This window comes from Erythrolamprus reginae, chromosome 10 (assembly GCF_031021105.1).
Source record: "Erythrolamprus reginae isolate rEryReg1 chromosome 10, rEryReg1.hap1, whole genome shotgun sequence".
Lineage (NCBI taxonomy): Eukaryota > Metazoa > Chordata > Lepidosauria > Squamata > Dipsadidae > Erythrolamprus > Erythrolamprus reginae.
In genome coordinates this window covers 49013144-49032785 of record NC_091959.1, presented here as the reverse complement: position 1 = coordinate 49032785, position 19642 = coordinate 49013144, and the positions used below count along the sequence as shown (strand labels likewise).

At 45.9% G+C, this 19642-nt stretch overlaps 1 protein-coding gene across 3 annotated transcripts in view; it reads right to left on the bottom strand.

Moving 5' to 3' along the window:
* CUX2 (cut like homeobox 2) overlaps positions 1 to 19642 on the bottom strand; it is a 103946-nt gene that overhangs the window by 36778 nt on the left and 47526 nt on the right. For all 3 annotated transcript variants that reach the window (XM_070763290.1, XM_070763288.1, XM_070763289.1), the window contains exons 2-3: positions 1079 to 1189; positions 207 to 254 (exon numbers count right to left, since the gene is read on the bottom strand). In XM_070763290.1, the coding sequence (XP_070619391.1) occupies positions 207 to 254; positions 1079 to 1189 (159 nt within the window). The remainder of the gene's footprint in view (positions 1 to 206; positions 255 to 1078; positions 1190 to 19642) is intronic.

Below are 19642 nucleotides of genomic sequence, written 5' to 3'. Positions count from 1 at the left end.
TTACCCACCTCAGAAACACCACCACTTCCCCCCCCCCAAGTATGTAACCGACGCAGGCTTTGCATTTTGAACAAGAGCTTCCATGTTTCATGACATTTGCAGCCTCTCTCCATTCAGAGTCCCCAGTTTGGTTCACAATTTTTTCTATCCAGGGTTCAGAAAAGAAATAAAAAACCAAAGTACCTTTGTTACGGGTCTCTTCTTACCTCTGCCTGGAAACTTTTTAAGACGGGAGCCACCATATCTCGGACCTCCTGGAGGAAAGTGGGGGCGGGGGGGAAGAGAGAGAAGGGGATGAGAGTTCTTCTGTGAGGGCCTCTAAGGCAGGGAGGGTGAAAGGAGTGGGAGCTCCAAATGTGCATCTTAACTCAGATTCCCAACTTAAACATTAAGTGTATAGTATTTGTGGCCATATTTAAGCATTAATTTCTTAAATTTGTAATATTTTAATTAATTGGATTAATGTATTGGATTGTCTTTTCACTTGTTGTGAGCCGCCCCGAGTTTTCGGAGAGGGGCGGCATACAAATCCAAATAATAATAAATAAATTAATTAGGAGGAGGAAAGAGGAAGGAGAAGTAAGGGAAGGAGGAGCAGGAGGAGGAGGAGAAGAGGGGGAGGAGGAAGAAGAGGAAGAGGAAGGAGAAGAAGAGGAAGAAGAAGAGGAGGAAGAGGAAGGAGAAGAAGAGGAAGAAGAAGAGGAGGAAGAGAAAGAGGAAGGAAGGAGAAGAAGAAGAGGAAGAAGAGGAAGGAGAAGAAGAGGAGGAAGAGGAAGGAGAAGAAGAGGAAGAAGAGGAAGAAGAGGAAGAAGAGGAAGAAGAGGAAGGAGAAGAAGAAGAGGAAGAGGAAGAAGAGGAGGAAGAAGAGGAAGGAGAAGAAGAAGAGGAAGAAGAAGAAGAAGAGGAAGAAGAAGAAGAGAAGGAGGAAGAGGAAGGAGAAGAAGAAGAGGAAGAGGAAGGAGAGGAAGAGGAAGAGGAAGAGGAAGAAGAAGAGGAAGAGAGAAGAGAAGAAAAAAGAAAAGAAAAAAGGAGGATTGACTTAACATTGTAAGTTTTGAGGAGAAGCAAGGCATCCTACCTCAGGTACATTTCTTTTAAACTCCTGGCTGAGTTCAATTAAATGCTTGTGTGAATGTTCGCTTTCCTCCTGCCGGGCAGCCAGTTCAGAAGCCACAGAATTCAGCTCCTTCTGGAACGAAAGAAACAACAAAAAAAGAGAGAAAACATTACGAGACGCACAAGAATGTGAAATGCAATTGTATTTTCACATTCGGCTATTTTGCAAAGCCACCTGGAGTATCAAAAGGCCCAAAGTAGCCAACAGCCTCCTGCCGGGAGCTTTTGAAAACTCGGCCATTTGGTTTGGACCTTCCATCCATTCCACTGGACTTTCAAGTCAAGAGCAGAGAAGCTATGGAATAGGACCAAGCCATTTCTTCCTGAAAGGGACCATCTATCTCGTGATGCCTGTCACTCCATCTCTACCAATCCCAATACTGTACAGTGGTGCCTCTACCTACAACCTTCATTCGTTCCGTGACCAGGTTCTTAAGTAGAAAAGTTTGTAAGAAGAAGCAATTTTTCCCATAGGGATCAATGTAAAATCAAATAATGCATGCGATTGGGGAAACCACAGGGAGGGTGGAGGCCCTGTTTCTCCCCTGGAGATTCCTACAAAGGCCCCACAGAGGCTTCTCCCCGCCTTTTCCGGCCCTGTTTCCTTTCAGGAGATTCCTAGAGAGGCCTCGCAGAGGCTTCTGCCCACCTTTTCCAGCCATGTTTCCTCCCAGGAGATTCCTAGAGAGGCCCCACGGAGGCTTCTCCCTTCCTTTTCCGGCACTGTTTTTTCCCAGGAGATTCCTAGAGAGGCCCTACGGAGGCTTCTCCCCACTTTTTCCGGCCCTGTTTCCTGTCAGGAGATTCCTAGAGAGGCCCCACGGAGGCTTCTCCCCACTTTTTCCGGCCCTGTTTCCTCCCAGGAGATTCCTAGAGAGGCCCCACGGAGGCTTCTCTCTGCCTTTTCCGATTACAGTTTCAGAGACTCGGGTTCTTAAGTAGAAAATCTTGAACACCCGGTTTTTATCTAGAAAAGTTCGTAAGAAGAGGCGTTCTTAGGTAGAGATACCACTGTATCTTAAAATGAGACCAAATGGCGCATTCACAAAGGAAGAACAAACCCAGATCAGATCGGTTTGCATGTCAACAAATAAATACAGATGGGGGAGGTCAAATTAATGAAGCATCCGAGGGATCAATATTTTTTAACAAGCAGATTTCTTGGGTGGTGTTTTATTTTTTCTTAGCAACCGTAAGGAAAACACGGCCATCGCGTCAAAATAATAAAAGCACCATATTGCAATCCGGGCTGCCACCCGCTCAAAGCCTGGAAGGAAGACGTCCAGATTGAAACTAATTTAGGTGTGTGGTTTTTCTTTTTAAGTGTTTGTAAATAATCTTTTAAAAGATCTGGGTGGCTTTTGAATTGCAGGGGATTTGGAGTGGGCCTATGGAGGGGGGGAGTTTTTGCCAGCTCGGGAATTCTGGGAGTTGAGGTCCACCCATCTTCAAGTGCCCATGGTGGAGAAACTCTGCCTGAAAGCAAGTAGATCATCAGCCGTGAACTAAATCTCACCAGCTTCAACCACAACAACACACGAGCACACAACAGATGCAAACTCAAAGTAAACAGCTCCAAACTCGACTGCAGGAAATACGACTTTAATAACCCAGTAGTTGATGGATGGAATTCACTACCTGACTCTGTAGTATCATCACCAAACCCCCAAAACGTGACCCTTATACTGTCCACCGTTGACCTCTCCCAATTCATAAGAGGTCAGTAAGGGGCCTCCATAAGTGTACCAGCCTACCTTCCCTCCCCTGTCCTAATGCTTCTCTCTTATTAGTATTATAGAAACATAGAAGACTGAGGGCAGAAAAAGACCTCATGATCCATCTAGTTTGCCCTTATATTATTTCCTGCATTTTATCTTAGGATGGATCTATGTTTATCCCAGGCATGTTTAAATTCAGTTCCTGTGGATCCTTCCTTCCTCCTTCCTTCCTTCCTTCCCTTCCTTCTCTTTCCTTCCTTCCTTCCTTCCTTCCTTCCTCATTCATAGAAACATAGAAGATTGAGGGCAGAAAAAGACCTCCTGGTCCATCTAGTCTGCCCTTATACTGTTTCCTGTATTTTATCTCAGAATGGATCTATGTTTATCCCAGGCATGTTTCAATTCAGTTCCTGTGGATTTGCCAACCACATCTGCTGGGAGTTTGTTCCAAGCATCTACGACTCTTTCAGTCAAATAATATTTTCTCCCGTGGCTTCTGATCTTTCCCCCAACCAACCTCAGATTGGGCCCCTTTGTCCTTGGCTTCACTTTCCTATTATTCCCTCGTGTATGTAGACATTGTTATATCTTTCTATACCACCAATACGTAGGTGACAAAACAAATAAAAATAAATACATTGATTAATTCACGGCTCTCCTCCCTTCCTGCCTTGATCTCTCTGGGTCCGCGGAGGAAAAGTCAGATGGCGGCTTTCAAAAATGACAGCGCCCGTCGTCTCCCCCAGGGCAGAGATGCAGGAAAAGGTGTTGCCATCTTCATGATGCGAGGAAGACAGGAGCGCAAGACAGATAGGGGCACGGCAGCCTCTCGGTAGACAGGCCGCTTTCCAGGAGCCATCAATCATTTTTCCGACAGAATATGTAAATCCCGGAGGCTATAAGATGCATGGGGTGCGTTACCAGGGGGCTGTCGATGGCGTGCCCAAGTCGCCTTTCGGGCTCCAGCGAACTGGTAGGGACGCCAAGCGTGCTGCCTTTTATTGGATGGTATCAAATATTTCACCGTTGGATATCAAGGAAAAGGGAGCGGATTAAAAAAAAGGGGGAGAGGGAGAGAGAACGAGGGAGGGGAGAAAGCAGGGAGCCCAACCAAGCAATTGGCTGTGTTTTATTATTTTATTTTATTAATTGGATTTATATGCCAACCCTCTCCCAGGACTCGGGGCGGCTTACAACATATAAAAAGACAATGTACCCCGAAATCCAGTTAAAGTTAAGAGTTAAATCTAAAAACCAGAAAATGAATTAAAATGCACACATACCCATTCAGTCAACAAACCTACTCTACATTCATTGGCCAGGGGGCAGTGTCTAATGACCCCAAGCCTGGAGGCATATAGATGAGTCTTACGGAAGGCGAGGAGGGTGGAGGCAGTACAAATCTCTGAGGGGGAGCAGATTCCAGAGGGCCGGGCCCCCCACAGAGAAGGCTCTTCCCCTAGGCCCCGCCAAGCGACATTGACCTGGAGAAGGCCGACTCTGTGGGACCTAAATGGTCACTGGGATTCATGCAGCAGAAGGTGGTCCTGCAGGTAATCTGGTCCGATGCCATGTATGGCTTTATAGGTCATAACCAGCAGAAAGAAGGAAGGAAGGAAGGAAGGAGAGAAGAGGAAAGGAAAGGAAAGGAAAGGAAAGGAAAGGAAGGAAGAACAGAAGATGTAATACAGAAGAAAAACAGCTGGAGGAGAAGGACCATCTCCCCTCCCCCAGTCTCCAAACAAATGACCACCCTGGGACAGACAACAGGTAATGGAGTGGACAAACGGCCCAGCTACTAATTAGAAAGTGAAAAGAACAACTAACCGGTATGAACAGTTAACCTGGATGGATAAACTTAGTCATGATCAGTCTTCAATCACCAGCAGATTCCTCCCCCCACCTTTCGATGGCACGGCTGGACGCCCCCCCCCCCAACCCTCCAAGAACAAACATCTTGCACGCCTCGGAAAACCGCTGTCCTTCCATCTCGAGATGGAACAGTACAATAATTTCGATCAAGCATCCGAAGCCAGAGATTCCATTTTAGATTAGGGGGAAAAGGGGGGGGGGAGTGGATGGAGGGGAGTGGAACCATCTCGAAAAGCCTCCGCTCCCCACTTCACAACAGAACCCCCTGCGCAACTAGACTCACAATCCTGGGTTTAGAAAGCTGAGAACTACGTCGCCTTCAACACAACCTAAGCACAGCCCATGAAATCATCTGGTACAACGTCCTTCCTGTCGACGATAACTTTAGCTTCAACCACAACAACACACGAGCACACAACAGATCCACACTTAAAGTCAAGTGCTCCAAACTCGACTGCAGGAAATACAACTTTAGTCACCGAGTAGTTGATGCCTGGAACTCCCTACCAGACTCTGTAGTATCTTCACCAAACCCCCAAAACTTTCCCCTTAAGATTGTCCACCGCTGACCTCTCCCAATTCCTAAGAGGTCAGTAAGGGGCGTGCATAAGTGCACCAGTGTGCCTTCCGTCCCCTGTGCTAGTGTTTCTCTCTTACTAGTATCATGTATATAAATATTACTACTGTATATCTTTGTATAATACCAAGACGTACTTGACAAAACAAATAAAATAAAAATAAAATGAATAAATAAGAGACAGCAGGGCCATTTTGAGGAAGGGGCCGTTTGGAAGAAAGTGCTTTTGATGCAGAAGGCAGGCTGTCCAGGGGGGAAAGCATTTGGAAATTCCCGGATATTTTCCTGACATTTCCCTGTCACTTGCAATCTAGTGAAGCCACAGTCGTAGATGACGTCATACCAAACGGCTGAGCCATGGAGAAATATCCAGCAAGTTGTGGCCACAGTTATGCTCCTTTTGGCTTGACTCTTGTTGTTGTTTTTTACATGATGTTTCCCTGGCTTTAAACATTTTAATACAGTTCGGTTTTCGCCCCCTGATTTATTCCATTTGTTGTGGTTAGCTCTGGCCCAGCTCCTGCCCCAAGGACTGTGGATGTGGGGGAGACATCCACATGTTGCAGGCCTGTTTCGCCCCTGGTGGAATCTGCTGATGAAGGCTCCTCTGACCAAGAAGACATGAGTGACAGGGAGGAGGAGAGTGGGGCAGACAGCTCAGAAGGAGATCAATTATCTCGCTCCTCCTTGGATTCAGAACAAGAGTTAATGATACAGCCACACATGCGGAGAGCGATGCATAGGCAGCAACAACTGAGAGATTATTATCAAAGAAAATGAGGCCGCCTGTGGTTGTGTGGGGCTAATTAGTGAGGCTGCTATAAAGAGCAGCCTGTGGGTTTGGCCATTGTGGAGGATTATCTGATCGTTGTGTTTCGTGACTGCTTTACTGACTTTTGTGTGCTGATTTTCCCCCGCTTTGAAACTAAACCAGAGCAAAGTGTGTTTCACTTTGTGAAAGAAGAAGGACTGTGAATTGCCTCACAGCTGCAAGCTAAGTATCTCAGAACTGATAAGGGACTTGTACCAATTACCATTTTGTTTGGAGACCAGTGCTCTTTGCTATACCAAAAGAGAAACATAGAAACATAGAAGACTGACGGCAGAAAAAGACCTCATGGTCCATCTAGTCTGCCCTTATACTATTTCCTGTATTTTATCTTACAATGGATATATGTTTATCCCAGGCATGTTTAAATTTGGTTACTGTGGATTTACCAACCACGTCTGCTGGAAGTTTGTTCCAAGGATCTACTACTCTTTCAGTAAAATAATATTTTCTCATGTTGCTTTTGATCTTTCCCCCAACTAACTTCAGATTGTGTCCCCTTGTTCTTGTGTTCACTTTCCTATTAAAAACACTTCCCTCCAGAACCTTATTTAACCCTTTAACATATTTAAATGTTTCAATCATGTCCCCCCTTTTCCTTCTGTCCTCCAGACTATACAGATTGAGTCCATGAAGTCTTTCCTGATACGTTTTATACTTAAGACCTTCCACCATTCTTGTAGCCCGTCTTTGGACCCGTTCAATTTTGTCAATCTCTTTTTGCAGGTGAGGTCTCCAGAAATTGAACACAGTATTATTCCAAGTGGGGTCTCACCAGCGCTCTATATAAGGGGATCACAATCTCCCTCTTCCTGCTTGTTATACCTCTAGCTAAGCAGCCAAGCATCCTACTTGCTTTTCCTACCGCCCGACCACACTGCTCACCCATTTTGAGACTGTCAGAAATCACGACCCCTAAATCCTTCTCTTCTGAAGTTTTTGCTAATACAGAACTGCCAATGCAATACTCAGATGGAGGATTCCTTTTCCCCAAGTACATTATTTTACATTTGGAAACATTAAACTGCAGTTTCCATTGCTTTGACCATTCATCTAGTAAAGCTAAATCATTTACCATATTACAGACCCCTCCAGGAATATCAACCCTATTGCACACTTTAGAGTCATCGGCAAATAAGCAAACCTTCCCTACCAAACCTTCCCCTATGTCACTCACAAACATATTAAAAAGAATAGGACCCAGAACAGACCCTTGTGGCACACCGCTTGTAACCTGTCTCTGCTCAGAATACTCGCCATTAACAATAACTCTCTGATGTCTATGCTTCAGCCAGCTTGAAATCCACTGAACTATCCAGGAATTAAGTCCAATCTTCACTAATTTATCTATCAGCTCTTTATGTGGAACCGTATCAAAGGCTTTGCTGAAGTCCAGATAGGCAATATCCACGGCACCACCTTGATCCAACACCTTTGTGACATAGTCAAAGAACTCAATGAGATTAGTCTGACACGATTTGCCTTCAGTAAAGCCATGCTGATTTGGGTCCAATAAGTTATTGTTTTTTAGGTGCTGATTTATCCTCTTTTTGAGTAGAGTAGAGGGCTTGGTTTAAGGGAATTTTCCTTATAAAGAACATTGTTTTGAATTTTCAAACGTGTGTGTGTCTGAAATTTGTACCTGTGCATTTTTGGGAGGAGTCTACCAGAGAGCCCGACCGAACACCATTTATTTATTCTGTCTGTCTGTCTGTCTGTCTGTCTGTCTGTCTGTCTGTCTGTCTGTCTGTCTGTCTGTCTGTCTCTCTGTTATATGTATATGCCGCTCACTCCAAAGCGGACTCTGAGCAGCTAACAATGGGTTATAAAATGCAAGTAAAAACAGTAAAAAATATTTCTAAAATTTTCACAAATTCCCTAATAATTCCCTGATATTTCCCGAACCGCCGATTTCCCTGTTTTCCAGGTTTGCTGGACACCCTGGGAAGGAGACCCATGTGGCTCAGCCCATCATTTCCCAATCTAGCTTTTTTTGCAAAGGGGCCTGTACTACAACTCCCATCCAAGAGCAAAGGAGCCCCTTCCTCACCTGCTGCTCAGACCCGCTCCCTAAATAGCCCCTTCTTCAAGGGGCTCCCATCCCAGATGCACGGAGTATGGAGGAGAATGCCGAATTCGAGTCCTGAAAAGATATGCAAATCGGCTAATCAAGCAGACTATTATTGCCGATCCCGGCAGCAACAATTCTCCGAGATAAGTGATCAACCACTAATATCCAATTGTGTGCCCCATAGATGTGTGTGTGTGTGTGTGTGTTAAAAAAAGCACTTCTAATTACAGCAAAATTGTCCTCTCCCCCTTGGAAACATTTCTTCCCGTTCCCCCCCCCTCCAAATTGGGAAAAAAATTAATCTGTCAGCAAGAAGGAGGGTGGGATATTTTTTTGGTCCCCCATCTGAGGAGGGAGGGGGAAGAAGGGAAGGCGGCAAAACACCTAACAGGGTGAGAAAACAAATGGGCTTTCTATCGTTCAGAGATCTGCAATGAAGGCTGCGTTTCTAGTCCTCATGGTGGAGCTCGTAAAGGGAGAATAGCAAAGGAGGCAAGTTGAACAAATTCCAGACTAAGTCTCCCCCCGTGCATGGGATAGAAGAGAAGCAGGAAGGGACCTTGGAGGTCTTCTAGTCCAACCCACAGCTTAAGCAGGACCAGGGGAGACATGAGAGCAGCCTTCCAGTATCTCAGGGGTTGCCACAAAGAAGAGGGAGTCAAGCTATTCCCCAAAGCACCTGAGGGTGGGACAAGAAGCAATGGATGGAAACTAAACAAGGGGAGAAGCAACTGAGAACTAAAGAGAAATTTCCTAACAAGTGAGGACAATTAACCAGTGGAACATCTTGCCACCAGAAGTTGTGAATGCTCCAACACTGGATGTTTTTAAGCAGATGTTGGATAAACATCTGTCTGAAGTAGTGTAGGGTTTGCTGCCTAAGCAGGGGGTTGGACTAGAAGACCTCCAAGGTCCCTTCCAACTCTGTTGTTGTTGTTGTTGTTTTATTCACAAAAAACAGTAATACACAGCAAACGAGATTGACATTCTGGAGTTTGCATTATTATTATTATTATTATTATTATTATTATTATTATTATTATTGTTATTGTTATGCAGGAGACCCTATACAATGAGACAAGTGGCTGTCCAGTCTCTTCTTAAAAGACTCCAGTGTTGCAACACCCAGAACTTCTAGAGGCAGGCAGTTCCACTGGCTTATCATTTTCATTCTTAGGAAGTTTCCCCTCCATTCCAGGTTTCCATCCATTCTATCTTGCCCTGCTCTGCACTGCGGCACTTCTGATACCGGGAAATTGGACATCGCATCAGAAATCCCTGGGAAAACTTTCCTCTTCTATCTCCTCCATAAAAAGCCCAATCAGAGACTGGCAGCTTTCCCAAAGCTTAGTCTGAGTGGCAGGATCCTCTCCTGAAAATAACATATCCCCCCCCCCCCAAACACCCCCCATCCCCACCACCATTTCAATGTGTCTGGCTACAACTTTTGTCAGCTCCAATTTAACTGCCAATTTAGGCAGCAAAGCTCATAATTAGAGTGAAAGAAGGAGTGTCCCCTGGTTATTGATAGACCGAAAACCCCAGTTTCCCTGGAGCTTGCTGGTGTTATTAACCCCTTCTTGCTCTGGCACTGGAGATCGAGGCAGATCCATAGCCCATGGCGATCGGGCAGGTGGGAGGAAAAATGCCAGGAAGAGACTTCGGATTGACCAGGATAGAAGATAATTTATTATTGGCCAGGTGTGATTGGACACACCAGGAATTTGTCTTTGGTGCAGATGCTCTCAGTGTCCATAAAAGAAAAGAGACATTTATCAAGAATCATGTGGTACAACACTTAATGATTGTCAATAGGGGTCAAGTAAGCGATCCAATAATAGAATAGAATAGAATAGAATTCTTTATTGGCCAAGTGTGACTGGACACACAAGGAATTTGTTTTTGGTGCAGATGCTCTCAGTGTCCATAAAAGAAAAATATGCATTTGTCAAGAATCATGAGGTCTAACACTTAATGATTGTCATAGGGGCCAAATAAGCAATGAAGGAACAATATTAATAAAAATCTTAAGGACACAAGCAACACTTTACATAGAAGATTGACAGCAGAAAAAGACCTCCTGGTCCATCTCGTCTGCCCCTATACCATTTCCTGTATTTTATCTTACAATGGATCTATGTTTATCCCAGGCATTTTTAAATTCAGTTCCTGTGGATTGACCAACCATGTCTGCTGGAAGTTTGTTCCAAGCATCTACTGCTCTGTCAGTCAAATAATATTTTCTCCCGTTGCTTCTGATCTTTCCCCCAACTCACCTCAGATTGTGTCCCCTTGTTCTTGTGTTCATTTTCTTATTGAAAACGCTTCCCTCCTGGACCTTATTGAACCCTTTAACATATTTAAATGTTTCTATCGTGTCCCCCCTTTCCCTTCTGTTCTTCTACAATCCTATAGTCATAAGTGGGAGGAGATGGGTCATAGGAACGATGAGAAAAAACTAGTAGTAATAGTAGTGCAGACTTAGTAAATAGTTTGAAAGTGCTGAGGAATTATTTGTTTAGCAGAGTGATGGCGTTTGGGGGGAAAAACTGTCCTTGTGTCTAGTTGTCTTGGTGTGTAGTGCCCTGTAGCGACATTTTGAGGGTAGGAGTTGAAACGGTTTATGTCCAGGAGGCGAGGGGTGAGTAAATATTCTCACAGCCCTTTTTTGGACTCGTGCAGTACACAGGTCCTCAGTGGAAGGCAGCTTGGCAGCCATTGTTTTTTTCTGCAGTTCCTGGACGGAGGGATATTCTCCCTGGGGGCCTCGGAGAAGGGACCCTCTCTTTCCACCGGGGAAGGGGAAGAAACTGCTGACGGAGCCCGACGGATTCTGGGAATGCCAAGGCTGGCCAGACCAGGAGGAGCCGTGCCTGTTGGGGGGGGGGTGTCTCAAGGTAAGAGCTGACATGGGTTTCCTGCCTGGGGTGGGGAGAGGCAGCGTGGGTGCTTTTAAAACAGCAGGAGGAAGACGCCACGGGGCCCGGCCATTATACACTTTTATTGATGCTGTTCTGAAGAAAGCGAATCGATATTATTAGATTTCCTCCCGAAAGAAAAACAGCGGTCGCTGGAGAGTTTTCCAACCGGAGTTTGCCCAGCCGGCCCCTGGCCTTTCCTGGATGCCTGCTGGTGCCAAGAGCTTGCCAAAGAAGAAGAGGAGGAGGAGGAGGAGGGCTGGGCGTCTTTAATCAGCATAAAAGGCTTTGGGTCAATGGCACGGATCACCTGGACAGGTTCTCGGGTTTTTAAAAGAAGTGGGGAATGAAGTCACCACCGAGGTTGGAGAGGCCTCCAAAGCAGGCGAAGGCAAAGGGCCTCTTGGAACTGCAATGGGGCCTCTGCCGTAAGGCCCTGCACTCCGCAAAGGTGAACCTAAGAACCTAAGAAGAGCCCTGCTGAATCGGGCCAAAGCCCATCGAGTCCGCCCTTCTGTATGCCCCACCGATTGTCCGTGGGGATCTTGAGCAGAAAGAGAAGGCAAGACCCTCCCTTTCCCCTGACCCCCAACAAGTGGTACCCAAGGGAACCCTGCCTGCCTCCACCAACATAGAGGCATCACTTGGACATCCCTTTCAATCACCATCTATGATACACTTGGCATCCATGAATCTGTCCAGTCCTGCCTTGAAGCTCTCCAGGCTGACAGCTGTCGCAACCTCTTCTGGAAGGGAATCCCATCAACCAAGGACCCTCTGGGTGAAGAAATATTTCTGTTGATTTACCCCCACTTTCTTACTTATGAGCTTTAGGGAGGGTCCCCTCGTCCTAGTACTGTGGGATAGAGAAAAGAATTTTTGAAGTATTGTGTGATAGAGAAAAGAATTTTTCTCTATCACACAATACTTCAAAAATTCTTTTCTCTATCCCACAATACTAGGACGAGGGGGCCCTCCCTAAAGCTCATAAGTAAGAAAAGATTTTTTTCTCTATCCACCTTTTCTATCCCATGCATGATTTTATACACTTCGATCAAGTCTCCCCTTCAACGCCGTCTCTCAAGGCTGAAGAGACCAAGCGTTGCAACCTGGTTTCATAAGGGAGGGGCTCCATTTCCTTGATCCTTCCTCTTGCCCTTTTTTGCACCTTATCCAGTTCCATTATATTCTTCTTGAGGTGCGGTGACCAGAACTGTACACAGGACTCCAAGTGTGGTTTTTCCAAGGTGGAAAAGGCTGGGTTTTTTAGAGCACTATTTTTCAACCTAGACATTGTTGGGTGGGCTTCAACTCCCAGAATCCCCCAGCCTGCAAAGTCCTTCCATCTTCAAGTGGTCCAGGCTGAGAACACTGATTTAAAGCCTTGTTAAGACTAGGGGTAGGCAACATTGGCTCTTCTATAACTTCAGCTCCGAGAATTCCTGAGCCAATCATGCTAGCTCAGGAACTCTGGGAGTTGAAGTCCACATGTCATAGAAGAGCCAATGTTCCCTACTTCTGCCACAGAGTCTGTTCTTTAGGATAGCCAGATTTTGGGAGTTCTAGGAGTTGAAGTCCCTCCGTCTTCAAGTGGCCCAGCTGAGAAGCACTGCCTCAGAGGAACAACAGATCTCATCCTAAGACTTCAAAATAGCTTTCCAAGATCTTTTTGAGAGTCTCACCTTTGACCCAAAGTTGAGGAATTCTGGGAGCTGACATTCTGCAGAGAAGAGTGACAAAGAGGATGAGGGGCTGGAGGCTAAAACATATGAAGAACTGGGCATGTTTAGTTTAATGAAAAGAAGACCCAGGGGAGTCAGTTGTTATTAATATTATTGTTGGAGAAAGCATTTGAGAATGTCAGGTGGGGAATTCTGAAAAATTCCCAGAGTTGACAATTCCTGTTCTGGGGAGACTGGGGAGGATTATGGGGAGGAGACTGATTATCCAAAATTTATCTAAACTGCATCAAATCTATCCCAATCATCCCTAATGCAATTAGACAAGCACCGAGTGAGTGGACTTATGTTGAGAAGACAACATTTATCCAGGACTGTATAAGTGGTTTAGGAGACCATGAAAAACAAAAGAAGAATTGGGGCGGGGGGGAATCACACAGACACAGAACCTAAGATCGTTTTATCTTTTGGGGTGGGGGTGGGGGAGAATGGGAAGGACTGGGGGTGCACTGCAACTAATTGCAATCAAGAGCAGCTGTCTAACGCAAGTGACGGACTCAGCAAAAAAAAAGAGAGGAAAAAAATTTGCTGCTGAGAGGGGCAAAAATCTTTGTCTAAAAATAATCAGCCATTCCACCCGCCACCGGTTGTTGTTGTTGTTGTTGGGTTTTGATCCCCCCTCCCCTCCCTCCGTCTTTCCCTTTTTGCTAGAACGGTAATCGATGCTGGAGGCTTTGAATTCCATCAATTTATAGATCTGCCCCAACTCTGCGCCTGCCTGCCTGGCGATTGTCTGGTGGAAAAGGGAGCGAGCGGGGAGGCGGGGAGGCCGCAGCTGCACACGTAACACACACACACAACCCACACAACCCACATACACACACTGTGGGGTTCAGAGAAGCTCGGGAGACCTTCTGTGAATTCCTTGATCCCTCCTCAAACGTCCTCCGTCCTCCGTCCGCCTGAGGCTCAAACCTGCCCATCATGCTTTGGTGCACAGGTACATAGAGAATATACACGGCAAGCTGTGCAGAAGGAGGTAGCGAACGCATCCAGGCAGAAGGCAGAATTCTCTGGCATTGTTTGCATGCGTGACACAAGAGCATCCCAATTGAGATGCACACAAACTGGCAGAGAGGTAGAGGTAGGTATATCTACGTGGTGAGAAAGGGGATGTATGGGGGGGGGAGTGGAGGTGGGGAGGCAGAAAATGGATGGAGAGAAGGAGAAAAACAGTCCCCGGAGAGATTCTCAGCAAAGATTAAGCCGAGCTTTCCGAGAGGCCAAATTTTTTGAGGGCTTATCGATCAATAAATCAAATCAGCGTCCAATCAATCGCCCAATCAGGAGCGTCTCGCCGATGCATTACCGCTGGCGCCTTCGAACTCAGCCCCGGCCTTCCTTCGGTGGCTTTCATCAAAACAGAGCCGGGCTGGCACGGGGCCAGCATCCCCCCCCACCCACCCCCACCGCCGCTGCCTCCACAGACTTGGTGGCGCAGCAGCCTGGCGCAAGAACAATAAATTTCTCGTCGAACAGCCGATCAAGAAACAAGGTGAACATCTGTTTTTGCTGCAACCGAGACGGGTGCCACGCTTCTGGGGGAGCTGCGAAGAGGCATGGGGGCCCCCCCAAGACTGCTCCTGACTGCTAGGGGTGTGCAGGGCTCTCCACGCAAGATCTGCACGCCTGTTTGTGTGTGGGGGTGTGCATTTGCACTGGTGGAGGGGGAGAGAATACCCACCTATTAACCAAAGGGGGAAAGAGCTGCCCAAGCCACCTCCCTCTGACCCCATCGTCTCGCCCCACTGCAAAAGGAAAAGAGGGAGCCAGGGGGCCACTGGTCCAGTCGATAATAAAAGCTGCCCAGAGATGGAGACGGGTTTTATGACGCCCGTTAAATAGCCCTGTAACTCCATTAAAAACTGCTTATCCCCTCTAACTGTTGCCATGTATTCCTCCTTGTCCATAAATGGGGTTTGAGGGAAGTGGGTCATCCCGGAGGCTACCCAACCCATGGCAAGGATGAAACAAACTGCACAATCCAAACTGCACAAAATAAGACTTTAATAACCGAGTAGTTGACATTTCTGACATAAACATTTTAGAAAACGTCCAGAGATACTTGAGCAGAAGAGCCGTCCACTCCTCCACTCGCAACAGAATCCCCCACGCAACTAGACTCACAATCCTGGGTTTAGAAAGCTTAGAACTACGTCACCTTCCACACGACCTAAGCACAGCCCATAAGATCATCGGCTACAACGTCCTTTCGGTCAACGACTACTTCAGCTTCAACCACAACAACACACGAGCACACAATAGATACAAACTCAAAGTCAACCATTCCAAACCTGGCTGCAGGAAATGCAACTTTAGTAACAGAGTAGTTGATGCCTGGAATTCACTCCCAGACTCTGTGGTGTCATCTCCTCACCCCCAAAACTTTACCCTTAAGACTGTCCACTGTTGACCTCTCCCGATTCCTAAGAGGTCAATAAGGGGGGTGCATAAGCACACCAGCGTGCCTCCCGTCCCCTGTCCTAATCTAGTATCATGTATATAAATATGGTATCTTTCTATACCACCAATACGTACTTGACAAAACAAATAAACAAATAAATATCCCACAGACCCCTCCCCAAAATGGCACAAGGAGTTTTTTGCAACCCAGAAAGGAGAGATGGGGAAAGTGGGTAGCTGTTGTCTATCTCAATAGGTGAAGATTGAGGTTCTGCTGAGGGTAAGAACCAATCGACTGGGGTTCCCTCCCATCCTATTTTGGGGTTGACTGAGTCCCTGGGGCCAAAAGGAAGCAACGATTCTGATTTTGAAGAACCCTAAAAACCTCACAAGGATAGATAAAAAACCTAACTCGCCTCTTAGTGGGGAGTGGGCTGCTTTGGCTGCAGGGGTAGGGTGAGCCGATTTGGGAGATGTAAAGGGGGCACAATGGGGTCCCCTTAAAAATAGGGGGGACCGGTCCATCCTCCTCAATGTAGTGGCCATGCTCGTGACAATCATTAAGGGTTGTCCCCAGAGGTGGGCTGCTACGGTGGGACGGTGACGTGTGCTCGCCCCCAGGGCTCTGAGTGCTAGCGGAGTCACCTGGACCACGGACGCCCATGCGTGTCCACGCCGGATTTCGCTACCTGCCCAGGTGCAGTAGCATAATTGCACTGGACTCCACTAGCAGTCAGAGCCATGGGGACGAGCACACGTCACTGTCCCACCTTAGCAGCCTCACCCCTGGTTGTACCAAATGTCTCTTTTCTTTTATGTCCACTGAGAGCCTCTGCACCAAAGACAAATTCCTTGTGTGTCCAATCACACTTGGCGTAAAGAATTCTATTCTATTCTATTCTTTCCATATTCTATTCTAGTCTACTTTACATTCTATTCTATTTCTATTTCTATTCTCTATTCTATTTTATTCTTTCCATATTCTATTCTACTCTACTTTACATTGTATTTCTATTTCTATTTATTTCTATTCTCCTACCCTCAAAACATCACTACAGAGCACTGCACACCAAGACAACTAGACACAAGAACAGGTTTTTTTCGAACGCCATCACTCTGCTAAACAAATAATTCCCTCAACACTGTCAGACTTTCTACTAAATCTGCACTTCTATTCTACTAGTTTTTCTCATCATTCCTTTCACCCATTTCCTCCCATGTTGACTGTATGACTGTAACTTGCTGCTTATATCCTAAGATTTTATTAATAGTTTCTTCATTACTTATTTGACCCCTATGACCATCATTAAGTGTTGTACCACATGATTCTTGACAAATGTATATTTTATTTTATGTACGCTGAGAGCATCTGCACCAAGACAAATTCCTTGTGTGTCCAATCACACTTGGCCAAAAAAAAAATTCTATTCTATTCTATTCTATTCTATGTATCATAACATACTAAGCTAATGCCTACTTTACAGTCACAATCCAGAGGTTAAGGTGTCGTGACAAAAGACGAGACCAGAAAACCATGTGCCTGAAAGACTACAGAGGGTTGGACTAGAAGACCTCCAAGGTCCCTTCCGACTCTTTGGTGACTCTGCATTTCAACCCAAGGGTTGTGTGTTTTCCACCCCAGCTCAATTGTTTGGCGAAGGAAGAGCAAATACCCTACTCTTGCATTGATTGGGAGAGTCCATTGTCCGCCCACAGTGTCTGCCTAAGTAAACACCTCTTCAGCCCAAGGAGAAAGAGATCAAAACAAGAGCGGATGCTGTCCACTCCCATAAAAAGAGGAAGGGGCTTAAATATATGTAAAAAGAGACCATTGGATTGCTTTTGCTGAAGGGTGGGGAGGAAAGACACTGACCGGAGTGATCCAATTCCCTTTGTGGTACAGTAAATAATTCTTTATTACACTTTGATGTATCTTTCCCCTAATGACTTTTAAGGGCAACACAATAAAATTTGGGGGGGGGGGAGAAGAGAAAAAAGGGGGAGAGAGAAAAGCTGCAAAGAACAAATGCTTAATATTCAATAAATGTGTCAATTTCACATAGAGAGGCAAATGGGCCTCTATTGAGGAATTGGTAAATTTCCTTGGAGGAAAGTAAGTGCATTTTAGCCTTCAAGGAGTCCCCAGCGGAATGGAAATGGAATGTGATTTGTGATAAAACTCAGCTGCTCCATAAAAGACATTAAATAAATGTTGCTCTTTCACTTGCGAGATACGGAATTGATTGCATTATAGACCTGCTCCGAGACGGGCAGTTCCTCCTCCCCCTCCTCCCCCCCTCTCCCCCCCCCCCCCATAAGGGATCTGGCTGGTCAGACCACATTTTAGAAGAAGCCGGGAGAGAAAAGGCGATTTAAGATGACATCTTCACTCACCGGCTAATGGGGGCCACCAATTTGGAGGTGGAGGAAAAAACATTTCCTGCCTCTGATTTATTTTTTTCTTTCTTTCTTTCTTTCTTTCTTTCTTTCTTTCCTTCTTCCTTCCTTCCTTTCTATCTTTTTCTTTTTCTTTCTATCTTTTTCTTTTTCTTTCTCTTTCTTCCTTCCTTCCTTCTTTCTTTCTTTCTGTCCTTCCTTCCTTCCTTCTTTCTTTCCTTTTTTCTTTTTCTTTCTTTCTTTCTTTCTTTCTCTTTCTTTCCTTCTTTCCTTCTTTCTTTCTGTCTGTCTTTCTGTCTTTCTTTCCTTCCTTCTTTCTTTCTTTCTTTCTTTTTCTTTCTTTCTTTCTTTCTTTCTGTCTTTCCTTCCTTCCTTCTTTCTTTCCCTATCTTTCTCTCTCTCTCTCTCTCTCTTTCTTTCTACTACACTTTCACTCAAATAATATTTTCTCCCGTTGCCTCTGATCTTTCCCCCAACTCACCTCAGATTGTGTCCCCTTGTCCTTGGGTTCACTTTCCTATTAAAAACACTTCCTTCCTGGACCTTATTCAACCCTTTAACGTATTTTAAATGTTTCGATCGTGTCCCCCCTTTCCCTTCTCTCCTCCAGACTATACAGATGGAGTCCATGAAGTCTTTCCTGGTACGTTTTATGCTGAAGACCTTCCACCATTCTTGTAGCCCGTCTTTGGACCCGTTCAATTTTATCCATCTCTTTTTGTAGGTGAGGTCTACAGAACTGGACACAGTATTCTTCCAAACGGGGTCTCCCCAGCGCTCTATACAGCGGGATCACCATCTCCCTCTTCCTGCTTGTGATACCTCTAGTTATGCAGCCAAGCATTCGACTCGATTTCCCTACCGCCTGACTGCACTGTTCACCCATTTGGAGACTGTCGGAAATCACTACCCCTAAATCCTTCTCTTCTGAAGTTTGGGTCATGAAACCCCTGCAAGGAAAACACACAAGCAACTTTGCTGGGCTGAGCTGGGCTTAAAAGCACAACATTTCCCCCCTGGTTCCAAGTAAAAAAATTCACGTGGGGGAAAGAGAAATAATAATAATAATAATAATAATAATAATAATAATAATAATAATAATAATAATTATTATTATTATTTATTGGATTTGTATGCTGCCCCTCTCCACAGACTCGGGGCGGCTTACAACAATAATAAACACAACATGTACAATCCAATAATAAAAAACAACTAAAACCCCCTATTATAAAACCAAACATACACACAAACATACCATTCATGACTTGTAATGGCCTAGGGGGAAGAGCTATCTCAACTCCCCCATGCCTGGCGGTATAAGTGAGTCTTGAGTAGTTTACGAAAGACAGGGAGGGTGGAGGCAGTTCTAATCTCCGGGGGGAGTTGGTTCCAGAGGGCCGGGGCCGCCACAGAGAAGGCTCTTCCCCTGGGGCCCACCAGACGACATTGTTTAGTCGACGGGACCCGGAGAAGGCCAACTCTGTGGGACCTTATCGGTCGCTGGGATTCGTGCAGTAGCAGGTGGTTCCGGAGGTAATCTGGTCCAATGCCATGTAGGGCTTTAAAGGTCATGACCAACATTTTGAATTGTGGCCAAAAAATGCCGGAAGGGAGGACCTCACCGTGCCCCCTGCCAGAACCACCAACTCCCATGTGGCATTTCTATCCAGGTCCATCAGCCCCAGCGTGGGTGACATCTTGAAATGCAACTTCCCTGCCTTCTGGGGGTGGGTGGGGGGAGCTATTTTCCCCAATTCCGGGAAAGCTTACGAAGCTTTGGGCCGGCAGATGAGACGCTAAGCTGATTGTATCAAATTCAATTTCCCCTAATCTCCTTCTGATCGGACTCTCTACCCGTGGGCTGCCCTGGTCCTTGGGCACAATTGGACTTTGAGTGACGTACCTGGGGCCCCTTCCAAAAAATTGCAGGGGGAACAGGGCAGGAACCTTGGCGTCGAGGCCGGAGACGCTCAGATTGACTTCATTCAATAGGATGAATCGG